Below are 13205 nucleotides of genomic sequence, written 5' to 3' on the forward strand. Positions count from 1 at the left end.
AACGAAGCAGAGGTGAATATTTCTCTCTTATGAATCTGACTCCATATATTTTTCGTATGGGACATTATTTGATTCTGCAGTCCCACCTTTTGTTTAATCTGATGCTTCGGCTAATGGTTCTAATGCTATAATAAATAGGAGAGGCGAGAGACGGTCACCTTGTTTCGTGCCTCGTCCAACTGAAAATGGAGATGATCGTAGTCTGTTATTGACTACTATTGATTTGGGGTTGTACATACATTTAGTAATATCCTGAAAGCCCTGTCCAAATTAGAGGTCGACCGATTAATCGGAATGGCCGATTTTAATTAGGGACGATTTCAAGTGTTCATAACAATCGGCATTTTTGGACACCAATTATGGCCGATTACATTGCACTCAACGAGGAGACTGCGTGGCAGGCTGACTACCTGTTATGCGAGTGCAGCAAGGATCCACGGTAAGGTGCTAGCTAGCATTAAACTTATCTTATAAAAAACAATAAATCTTAACATAATCACTAGTTAACTACACATGGTTGATGATATTACTAGTTTATCTAGCTTGTCCTACGTTGCATATAATCGTTGTGGTGCCTGGTAATTTATCATTGAAACATAGACTACTTCGCCAAACGGGTGATTTAACAAGCGCATTTGTGAAAAAAGCACTGTCGTTGCACCAATGTGTACCTAACCATAAACATCCATGCCTTTCTTAAAATCAATACACAAGTATATATTTTTAAACCTGCATATTTAGTTAATATTGCCTGCTAACATGAATTTCTTTTAACTAGGGAAATTGTGTCACTTCTCTTGCGTTCTGTGCAAGCAGAGTCAGGGTATATGCAGCAGTTTGGGGCGCCTGGCTCGTTGCGAACTGTGTGAAGACCATTTCTTCCTAACAAAGAACGTAATTAATTTGCCAGAATTGTACAGAATTATGACATAACATTGAAGGTTGTGCAATGTAACAGCAATATTTAGACTTAGGGATGCCACCCGTTAGATAAAATACGGAAGGGTTCCGCATTTCACTGAAGGAATAAACGTTTTGTTTTCGAAATGATAGTTTCCGGATTTGACCATATTAATGACCTAAGGCTCATAATATAATTAGTCTATGATTTGATAGAGCAGTCTGACTGAGCGGTGGTAGGCAGCAGCAGGCTCGTAAGCATTCATTCAAACAGCACTTTCCTGCATTTGCCAGCAGCTCTTCGCTGTGCTTCAAACATTGCACTGTCATAGTTGAAGTGTACCTATGATGAAAATTACAGGCCTCATCTTTTTAAGTGGGAGAACTTGCACAATTGGTGGCTGACTAAATACTTTTTTGCCCCACTGTATATGTATATATATATATCAAATCTGACGATTTAATCGCTATCGGCTTTTTTTGGTCCTCCAATTATCGGTATCGCGATGGAAAATCAGAATCGGTCAACCTCTAGTCCAAATCCAAATGTTTTTATAGTATAATGCAGGTAGTCCCAGCCCACCCTATCAAAGGCTTTCTCTGCGTCTAAGGATAAGGCTGCCACTGAAGCATCCAAATCTTTTGCCTTCCAGATGACATGCAATAGGCGTTTAAGATTGTCAGATGAAGTTCTGCCTTTCACAAATCCCACCTGGTCTGGATTTATGGTTTTCTTAATGATATGATTCAAATCAAATCAAATTTTACACATGGTTAGCAGATGTTAATGCGATTGTAGCGAAATGCTTGTGCTTCTAGTTCCGACAATGCAGTAATAACCAACAAGTAATCTAACCTAACAATTCCACAACTACTACCTTATACACACAAGTGTAAAGGGATAAAGAATATGTACATAAAAATATATGAATGAGTGATGGTACGGAACGGCATAGGCAAGATGCAGTAGATGGTATAGTGTACAGGTATGTAAACATAAAGTGGCATAGTTTAAAGTGGCTAGTGATACATGTGTTACATAAAGATGGCAAGATGCAGTGGAGGATATACAGTACAGTATATACATATACATATGAGGTGAGTAATGTAGGGTATGTAAACATTATATTAAGTGGCATTGTTTTAAAGTGGCTAGTGATACATTTTTACATAATTTCCATCAATTCCCATTATTAAAGTGGCTGGAGTTGAGTCAGTATGTTGGCAGCGGCCACTAAATGTTAGTGGTGGCTGTTTAACAGTCTGATGGCCTTGAGATAGAAGCTGTTTTTCAGTCTCTCGGTCCCTGCTTTGATGCACCTGTACTGACCTCGTCTTCTGGATGATAGCGGGGTGAACAGGCAGTGGCTCGGGTGGTTGTTGTCCTTGATGATCTTTATGGCCTTCCTGTGACATCGGGTGGTGTAGGTGTCCTGGAGGGCCGGTAGTTTGCCCCCGGTGATGCGTTGTGCAGACCTCACTACCCTCTGGAGAGCCTTATGGTTGTGGGCGGAGCAGTTGCCGTACCAGGCGGTGATACAGCCCGACAGGATGCTCTCGATTGTGCATCTGTAGAAGTTTGTGAGTGCTTTTGGTGACAAGCCGAATTTCTTCAGCCTCCTGAGGTTGAAGAGGCGCTGCTGCGCCTTCTTCACAACACTGTCTGTGTGGGTGGACCAATTCAGTTTGTCCGTGATGTGTACACCGAGGAACTTAAAACTTTCCACCTTCTCCACTACTGTCCCGTCGATGTGGATAGGGGGGTGCTTCCTCTGCTGTTTCCTGAAGTCCACAATCGTCTCCTTTGTTTTGTTGACGTTGAGTGTGAGATTATTTTCCTGACACCACACTCCGAGGGCCCTCACCTCCTCCCTGTAGGCCATCTCGTCGTTGTTGGTAATCAAGCCTACCACTGTAGTGTCGTCCGCAAACTTGATGATTGAGTTGGAGTCGTGCATGGCCACGCAGTCGTGGGTGAACAGGGAGTACAGGAGAGGGCTCAGAACGCACCCTTGTGGGGCCCCAGTGTTGAGGATCAGCGGGGTGGAGATGTTGTTACCTACCCTCACCACCTGGGGGCGGCCCGTCAGGAAGTCCAGGACCCAGCTGCACAGGGCGGGGTCGAGACCCAGGGTCTCGAGCTTGATGACGAGTTTGGAGGGTACTATGGTGTTAAATGCTGAGCTGTAGTCGATGAACAGCATTCTCACATAGGTATTTCTCTTGTCCAGATGGGTTAGGGCAGTGTGGTTGCGATTGCGTCGTCTGTGGACCTATTGGGTCGGTAAGCAAATTGGAGTGGGTCTAGGGTGTCAGGTAGGGTGGAGGTGATATGGTCCTTGACTAGTCTCTCAAAGCACTTCATGATGACGGAAGTCGTTTAGCTCAGTTACCTTAGCTTTCTTGGGAACAGGAACAATGGTGGCCCTCTTGAAGCATGTGGGAACAGCAGACTGGGATAAGGATTGATTGAATATGTCCTTAAACATACCAGCCAGCTGGTCTGCGCATGCTCTGAGGACGCGGCTGGGAATGCCGTCTGGGCCTGCAGCCTTGCGAGGGTTAGCACGTTTAAATGTTTTACTCACCTCGGCTGCAGTGAAGGAGAGCCCGCAGGTTTTGGTAGCGGGCCGTGTCAGTGGCGCTGTATTGTCCTTAAAGCGAGCAAAAAAGTTATTTAGTCTGTCTGGGAGCAAGACATCCTGGTCCGCGACGGGGCTGGTTTTCTTTTTGTAATCTGTGATTGACTGTAGACCCTGCCACATGCCTCTTGTGCCTGAGCTGTTGAATTGCGACTCTACTTTGTCTCTATACTGGGACTTAGCTTGTTTGATTGCCTTGCGGAGGGAATAACTACGCTGTTTGTATTCGGTCATGTTTCCGGTCACCATGCTCTGGTTAAAAGCAGTGGTTCGCGCTTTCAGTTTCACGCGAATGCTGCCATCAATCCACGGTTTCTGGTTTGGGAATGTTTTAATCGCTGCTGTGGGTACGACATCGTCAATGCACTTTCTAATGAACTCGCTCACCGAATCAGCATATTCGTCAATGTTGTTGTTGGACGCAATGCAGAACATATCCCCATCCACGTGATCGAAGCAGTCTTGAAGGGTGGAATCAGATTGGTCGGACCAGCGTTGAACAGATCTGAGCGGGGAGCTTGCTGTTTTAGTTTCTGTTTGTAGGCTGGAAGCAACAAAATGGAGTGGTGGTCAGCTTTTCCGAAAGGAGGGCGGGGGAGGGCCTTATATGCGTCGCGGAAGTTAGTATAACAATGATCCAAGGTTTTACCAGCTCTGGTAGCACAACCGATATGCTGATAGAATTTAGGGAGTTTTGTTTTCAGATTAGCCTTGTTAAAATCCCCAGCTACAATGGATGCAGCCTCAGGGTGTGTGGTTTCCAGTTTACAGAGAGTCAGATAAAGTTCGTTCAGGGCCATCGATGTGTCTGCTTGGGGGGGGGATATATACGGCTGTGATTATAATCGAAGAGAATTCCCTTGGTAGATAATGCGCTCGACATTTGATTGTGAGGAATTCTAAATCTGGTGAACAGAATGACTTGAGTTCCTGTATGTTGTTATGATCACACCACGTCTCGTTGATCATAAGGCATACACCCCCGCCCCTCTTCTTACCAGAAAGATGTTTGTTTCTGTCGGTGCGATGCGTGAAGAAACCAGCTGGCTGCACCGACTCCGTTAGCGTCTCTTGAGTGAGCCATGTTTCCGTGAAGCAGAGAACGTTACAGTCTCTGATGTCTCTCTGGAATGTTACCCATGCTCGGATTTCATCAACCTTATTGTCAAGAGACTGGACATTGGCGAGTAGTATGCTAGGGAGTGGAGCGCGATGTGCCCGTCTCCGAAGCCTGACCAGGAGACCTCTTCGTTTGCCCCTTTTACGGCGTCGTTGTTTAGGGTCGCCGGCTGGGATCAGATCGATTGTATTGGGTGGAAGGCAAGACACAGGATCCGCTTCGGGAGAGTCATATTCCTGGTTGTAACGATGGTGAGTTGACATTGCTCTTATATTCAGTAGTTCCTCCCGACTGTATGTAATGAAACCTAAGATTACCTGGGGTACCAATGTAAGGAATAACACATAAAAAAACAAAATACTGCATAGTTCCCTAGGAACGCGAAGCAAGGCGTCCATCTCGGTCGGCGCCGGAAGTAGTCTCCCTCATAGCCAGATGTTTTGTAATCAATGTGTTAAATGTTTTCAATATTTCTTTGCTAAGGTGCTTTGCAAACCTTTTATAGAAACCACTGGGTATCCCAGGATGGGATGGGATAGTGGCCAACAGTTTTCCTGCCTTCACCTGATTCTTACTATCTCTGCTTCAGCCTGAACAGGAAATATTCCGCTTTTTTACTGAATAAAGTATTCAGCTCCTATTTAGTTTGTCAGGTTTACCAGAGAAATGTTGTTAGGATTGGACCAATATTCCCTCTCCAGAGTTTTGAGCTCTGTTTCAAGTTGATACATTTTCTGTTAATCTAATTTCTTAATAGTAGCTGATTGTTGTATCATTACTCCACATATGTATGCTTTAAAATCTTCCCAGGCATGTACCTGTTTCGCACATGTGCCTGTTTTGTAGTGTGTTCTGGCACAAAGGAATTCACAAAACACCTTGTCATGTAAGAGGCTGGTGTTCATTCTCCAACATTAACATTTTTCTCTTCTCCTATTCCAACAGTCAGATCAATGGGATTATGAGCTGTCATAGTTATGATGTCCACACTGCAAGCACCCACTTTATCTATGAGAGAGTGTGAGATCAGAAAATAGTCGGTGCGTGAATAGACAGTGTGCCTATTTGAAAATAATGATTAATCACAAGTGGTTGGATTGATCAGTCTCCATATCATAAAGACCAGCATCCTCACATTGTTTAAATTGCTTCTTGAGTTTTGGAGGTCCTGGTTACAACAGTTTTGGATTTATCAAAAAATGCACCAGGGGCCTGATTTTATAATCCCGATTTATAATGTAAATATACTACTACTAAAACGTGACGACTGTTAGAATATTTGAAATCGATGCTTAGAGAATCAAAGAAAGTGAACGACTGGTAGTGCACCCCATATAGAACACTAAACTTCCCATTGAACAAATGTCATAAACATATCCCAAACCCACAAGATACAGAAATCCCCCTCCCCCTAAACCAGGCTTTCATCCGTGTGAAGTGTCCCGAGGTCTTCCCAGCACTGACGCTCCAACCAAAATAAGAACGTTTTACCAATGCCAAATATAGGCATGACCATATACATTTTGAAACGACAGCGATGACATGTCATAGAAAAAACATTGAACCTAACGACAGGCTGATCATTATACTCAGAGAAGTTATTACCTTTCTCAAGAACTGTCTAATTCCATAAGGCAGCAATGTAAGCAGAGAATAAACACCAAAGGGAGACTTGTATAGGTCATAATAATGATAAAATAAACGTACACTTTGGGTTGTGCCCATCATGCATGGCCCAAACACGCCTGTTGAAGCCTATATTGACCAGCTATTGCTGTTATGATACGAGTGAAAACTTAAAAGAATAGATATGTTTATTCCTTCTATGACCGTAAAACAGAATGATGTGCTTGGACTAAAATCCTGCGCAATCTAGTACTATAATGATATCAACTGTAAACCAGAAAGATACATTGTAGGCAACATTCACAGCATAAACACTCCGTGAGACTGCTTACAACATAGGAAGTTCTATCAGCTTAGGGAAAAATGGTAGTCCATCCCTGATGAACCACCCCCATCATGTGGATTTTCCATAGCCTACCACGCTACTCAGATTATTCAGCCTCATTGACGTCCGCAACACCCTTCTTTGGGTCTGTAAGAACGACGTAGTGATCCTCTCACAGTAACCCAGAACACGGAAGGGTATTGCAAGGAGTATTTTAGTCTCCTTTTCATGCACATACGTCTTACCTCCGTGAACGCATTTCTCTTGTCCTTGGAAAAGTCAGGGAAAAACTCCACCTTTGTCTCTTTGCAGCGAAAAGTCCTGAGTTATTTTGCTTTGAGCAGGAACTTCTCCCTGTTGGTGTATGGTAAAAATTTCACCAGGATAGGCCGGGGGTTACGTGGGACTGGTCCGGGGCATGGTGTCGCCAGTGTCCGATGTGTTCTCTCAATGGTCATGTTGTTAAAATCCTCCTGTGTGTCCTCATAGATTACGTAAAATGTCTTTCACACAATCCACCGAATTTATGTGGATTTCGGGAACACCACTGTTCCGAAGTGTATTTTTCCGACTTTCTCAGATTTTCCTGGTATTGAAGTCATTCTTCCAGTTTTTCGTGCATAGTCTCCATTTTTTCAACAGTGTGGTTTAGGTGTGTGTTCTTGTCCTCCAATGTTGATATCCTTTCTTCGGGGTTTAACTTGGTTGTCGAGAGTGTCCGCTGTATATTTAATTTCAGCCAAATCTTCACCCACTTTCGCAATTTTCTCTGCGATTTTTGTTGCCGGAAGTACGCACATGGCCAATTCCAGCTGAGACAACCAATTGTGAAATATGTCAGGGAGGGTTGGAAGACCCCTACTGTATGAGGGTGACTTGACACCAATACATCAAATGTATTTATATAGCCCTTCTTACATCAGCTGACATCTCAAAGTGCTGTACAGAAACCCTGCCTAAAACCCGAAACAGCAAGCAATGCAGGTGTAGAACCACAGTAGCTAGGAAAAACTCCCTTGAAAGGCCAAAACCTAGGAAGAAACCTAGAGAGGAACCAGGCTATGAGGGGTGGCCTGTCCTCTTCTGGCTGTGCTGGGTGGAGAATATAACAGAACATGGCCAAGATGTTCATAAATGACCAGCATGGTCAAATAATAGTAATCACAGTGGTTGTCGAGGGTGCAACAGGTCAGCACGGCCAGGTGGACTGGGGACAGCAAGGAATCATCATGCCAGGTAGTCTTGAGGCATGGTCCTAGGGCTCAGCTCCTCAGAGAGAGGGAAAGAGTTAGAGAGAGCATAATTAAATTCACACAGGACACCGGATAAGACAGGAGAAGTACTCCAGATATAACAGACTGACCCTAGCCCCGCCGACACATAAACTACTGCAGCATAAATACTGGAGGCTGAGACAGGAGGGGTCAGGAGACACTGTGGCCCCATCCGATGATACCCCCAGACAGGGCCAAGCAGGCAGGATATAACCCCACCCACTTTGCCAAAGCACAGCCCCCACACCACTATATGAGTGAACCATTCTGGAAGGAATAGAGGTAATTGTTAGTTTATGATGGGCAGTAGCCTAATCAACAGGGCTGGGTTTTTCTGCTTCCTAGCCGACTAAACTAAACTCCACAATTTCCAATGGAGTTGATCTGTGACTAGTGTGGGCAGACTGGAGTTCCGACTTTGCATTAACAGATTTCAACACCCAAAGAATAGCCTGCATTTACACAGGACAATGTCTTGTGTAAATGCTCTGCTCTGTCGCATGTGTAAATGCTCATGCTCTGTCGCATGTGTAGACATGCGCAGTCCACATGTGCCAGGCGTGCATGTTTAGCTGGTGGGCTTCCCTATGTCTTTTTACTGTGGCCATCTCCCTCAATAGAAGTATGGATTAATGATCAACCACCATATCTGTCATTTACTGGGGCTTGGCTGAAAAGATTCCCTCATATCTTTTTTTAAAATTATTTTTAAAATATTTTATGATACAACACAGGGCAATTGCTCAGGGCTAGGTTATAAACACGTACTTTCTACTTGCCATATTGCCCCCAAAGGACTCGTAGAATGTAGGCTTCTTCTTTCAAATCATCCCACTTCCATTGCGGTCAAAACCATGATGTATTCATGAGTTCATAAAAGAAGCTTAGACTCGCAGTCATAGACATTTGTGGATGTCTGATAGTATTTCTGGTATTTGTGTGCTTTTGGAAAGCATTAGGTCAAATTAGATGTGTGAAAGGTACTTGCACAAAGTGTTTGTTATTGCAATGATTAATTCCAGACGAGAACAGTTTTTTCCACAGACGGGACACTACTGTGCTGACTCTCCAAAGCCAAGCCTCTCCGAGTCCCCACACTGCTCCACAAGCCTCTCCTAGTCCCCACACTGCCCCACAAGCCTCTCCTAGTCTCCACACTGCCCCACAAGCCTCTCCTAGTCCCCACACTGCTCCACAAGCCTCTCCTAGTCCCCACACTTCCCCACAAGCCTCTCCTAGTCTCCACACTGCTCCACAAGCCTCTCCTAGTCCCCACACTGCTCCACAAGCCTCTCCTAGTCTCCACACTGCCCCACAAGCCTCTCCTAGTCTCCACACTGCCCCACAAGCCTCTCCTAGTCTGCCCCACAAGCCTCTCCGAGTCCCCACACTGCCCCACAAGCCTCTCCGAGTCCCCACACTGCTCCGCAAGCCTCTCCGAGTCCCCACACTGCTCCGCAGGCCTCTCCGAGTCCCCACACTGCTCCGCAGGCCTCTCCGAGTCCCCACACTGCTCCGCAGGCCTCTCCGAGTCCCCACACTGCTCCGCAGTCCTCTCCGAGTCCCCACACTGCCCCGCAGGCCTCTCCGAGTCCCCACACTGCCCCGCAGGCCTCTCCGAGTCCCCACACTGCCCCGCAGGCCTCTCCGAGTCCCCACACTGCCCCGCAGGCCTCTCCGAGTCCCCACACTGCCCCGCAGGCCTCTCCGAGTCCCCACACTGCCCCGCAGGCCTCTCCGAGTCCCCACACTGCCCCGCAGGCCTCTCCGAGTCCCCACACTGCCCCGCAGGCCTCTCCGAGTCCCCACACTGCCCCGCAGGCCTCTCCGAGTCCCCACACTGCCCCGCAGGCCTCTCCGAGTCCCCACACTGCCCCGCAGGCCTCTCCGAGTCCCCACACTGCCCCGCAGGCCTCTCCGAGTCCCCACACTGCTCCGCAGGCCTCTCCGAGTCCCCACACTGCTCCGCAGGCCTCTCCGAGTCCCCACACTGCTCCGCAGGCCTCTCCGAGTCCCCACACTGCTCCGCAGGCCTCTCCGAGTCCCCACACTGCTCCGCAGGCCTCTCCGAGTCCCCACACTGCTCCGCAGGCCTCTCCGAGTCCCCACACTGCTCCGCAGGCCTCTCCGAGTCCCCACACTGCTCCGCAGGCCTCTCCGAGTCCCCACACTGCTCCGCAGGCCTCTCCGAGTCCCCACACTGCTCCGCAGGCCTCTCCGAGTCCCCACACTGCTCCGCAGGCCTCTCCGAGTCCCCACACTGCTCCGCAGGCCTCTCCGAGTCCCCACACTGCTCCGCAGGCCTCTCCGAGTCCCCACACTGCTCCGCAGGCCTCTCCGAGTCCCCACACTGCTCCGCAGGCCTCTCCGAGTCCCCACACTGCTCCGCAGGCCTCTCCGAGTCCCCACACTGCTCCGCAGGCCTCTCCGAGTCCCCACACTGCTCCGCAGGCCTCTCCGAGTCCCCACACTGCTCCGCAGGCCTCTCCGAGTCCCCACACTGCTCCGCAGGCCTCTCCGAGTCCCCACACTGCTCCGCAGGCCTCTCCGAGTCCCCACACTGCTCCGCAGGCCTCTCCGGGTCCCCACACTGCTCCGCAGGCCTCTCCGGGTCCCCACACTGCTCCGCAGGCCTCTCCGGGTCCCCACACTGCTCCGCAGGCCTCTCCGAGTCCCCACACTGCTCCGCAGGCCTCTCCGAGTCCCCACACTGCTCCGCAGGCCTCTCCGAGTCCCCACACTGCTCCGCAGGCCTCTCCGAGTCCCCACACTGCTCCGCAGGCCTCTCCGAGTCCCCACACTGCTCCGCAGGCCTCTCCGAGTCCCCACACTGCTCCGCAGGCCTCTCCGAGTCCCCACACTGCTCCGCAGGCCTCTCCGAGTCCCCACACTGCTCCGCAGGCCTCTCCGAGTCCCCACACTGCTCCGCAGGCCTCTCCGAGTCCCCACACTGCTCCGCAGGCCTCTCCGAGTCCCCACACTGCTCCGCAGGCCTCTCCGAGTCCCCACACTGCTCCGCAGGCCTCTCCGAGTCCCCACACTGCTCCGCAGGCCTCTCCGAGTCCCCACACTGCTCCGCAGGCCTCTCCGAGTCCCCACACTGCTCCGCAGGCCTCTCCGAGTCCCCACACTGCCCCGCAGGCCTCTCCGAGTCCCCACACTGCCCCGCAGGCCTCTCCGAGTCCCCACACTGCCCCGCAGGCCTCTCCGAGTCCCCACACTGCCCCGCAGGCCTCTCCGAGTCCCCACACTGCCCCGCAGGCCTCTCCGAGTCCCCACACTGCCCCGCAGGCCTCTCCGAGTCCCCACACTGCTCCGCAGGCCTCTCCGAGTCCCCACACTGCTCCGCAGGCCTCTCCGAGTCCCCACACTGCTCCGCAGGCCTCTCCGAGTCCCCACACTGCTCCGCAGGCCTCTCCGAGTCCCCACACTGCTCCGCAGGCCTCTCCGAGTCCCCACACTGCTCCGCAGGCCTCTCCGAGTCCCCACACTGCCCCGCAGGCCTCTCCGAGTCCCCACACTGCTCCACAGCCAGTTTGTCTGCTGCTTTTCTCGAGCAGCTGAGTGATATGTGCTGCCACCTCAGAAAATCCCTCTGTTTTCTTCCCCACTGTGTTCTCTCTCCCCCTCTCCTCCTCTAGGTGTGGGGGAACGGTAGGAGCCATCCTGACCTGTCCCCTGGAGGTGGTGAAGACCAGACTACAGTCATCCCACATCACACTCTACGTGTCTGAGGTGCAGCTCAGTACCGTCAATGGGCCCAGCGTAGCACGCATGTCCCCTCCAGGACCTTTACACTGCCTCAAGTGGGTATTATATTCAGCCTGCACAACTTGATTTACTAGCATTGTCATTAGAGCTGGGTGATATGATGATTTATATCGTGGGACGATATAGAAAAACGTCTTATCGTTTCATATTATGCTCTGTTTATTTCGTTGTGTCCCAAATCAAACACTTTACGGCAATATTTTTCGTCAAATTGACGATGCTTTGCGTTCTTCCACACTGAAATTTGCAACACGAACTAACATGGAGAGTGAACGTGACACTGAGCTCGTACCTAAAAGAGGGGCTACTTCGTTTGCATGGACGTGGTTTGGGTATGAGTCTGACATGGACCAGAAAACTGACCTCTGCAAAATCTGCCGCAGGCCGGTCCTGACAACAGGCTCAAACACCATTAACCTCTTTTACCACCTATGCAAGAATTACGTGAAACAGTACGGAGCGTGTCTATTGATGAGATCCCAAAAGTACAGTCTAGTGCTCAAAACAAACCCCCGACTCCGACGTTCCAAGAGGCTTTTGCCCGCGGCACACCGTATGGCAAAGAATCACGAAGATGGAAGGAGATAACAGCTGCTGTTACAACTTACATCTGCAAGACATGGCCCAAATTTACACAGTTTCGTGACACTCGACCCAAGGTACCAAATGCAAATTGATATGTGACACGCATTAATGCCAAAATGACATGCAAAACAGACAAGCCCTCAAAAATATATATTTTAGGCATATATTTATTTTCTTTGCAAGTTTAGTTGAGGTGTTTTCTATTTACCTTTTTAGATTTTATACATTAATATTTTATATTTTGTTAGTGCTTAATTGAAAATTTGTACAAGGGTTCTAAATAAAAGGAGAAATAATAAAATATGAGTAAGTACCTTTTTATTTGTTGAGTATAATTCAAAATGTAATAAGAAATAGGCCTTTACATGTTGTCATTTTAATTAAACTATTTATTCATTGAATTTACAGAAAGTGTGCTATATTGTGATATGTACAGTCGAAGTCGGAAGTTTACATACACCATAGCTAAATACGTTTAAACTCAGTTTTTTCACAATTCCTGACATTTAATACAAGTACAAATGTCCCGTCTTAGGTCAGTTAGGATCACCACTTTATTTTAAGAATGTGAAATGTCATAATAATAGTAGAGTGATTTATTTCAGCTTTAATTTCTTTCATCACATTCCCAGTGGGTCAAAGTTTACATACACTCAATTAGTATTTGGTAGCATTGCCTTTTAAATTGTTTAACTTGGGTCAAATGTTTCGGGTAGCCTTCCACAAGCTTCCCACAATATGTTGGGTGAATTTTGTCCCATTCCTCCTGACAGAGCTGGTGTAACTGAGTCAGGTTTGTTGGCCTCCTTGCTCGCACATGCTTTTTCAGTTCTGCCCACAAATGTTCTATAGGATTGAGGTCAGGGCTTTGTGATGGCCACTCCAATACCTTGACTTTGTTGTCCTTAAGCCATTTTGCCACAACTTTAGAAGTATGCTTGGGGTCATTGGCCATTTGGAAG

The 13205-nt window shown here is 48.3% G+C and overlaps 1 protein-coding gene across 2 annotated transcripts in view; it reads left to right on the forward strand.

Moving 5' to 3' along the window:
* LOC129822343 (solute carrier family 25 member 36-A-like) overlaps positions 1-13205 on the forward strand; it is a 44534-nt gene that overhangs the window by 6432 nt on the left and 24897 nt on the right. Inside the window, exon 2 of one of the 2 annotated variants that reach the window (XM_055880562.1) lies at positions 11529-11693. The exons of the other annotated variant lie outside the window; for it this stretch is intronic. Within the exon in view, the coding sequence (XP_055736537.1) occupies positions 11529-11693 (165 nt within the window). The remainder of the gene's footprint in view (positions 1-11528; positions 11694-13205) is intronic. 2 annotated transcript variants of the gene reach the window in all.

Source organism: Salvelinus fontinalis, chromosome 24 (assembly GCF_029448725.1).
Source record: "Salvelinus fontinalis isolate EN_2023a chromosome 24, ASM2944872v1, whole genome shotgun sequence".
Taxonomy (NCBI): Eukaryota; Metazoa; Chordata; class Actinopteri; order Salmoniformes; family Salmonidae; genus Salvelinus; species Salvelinus fontinalis.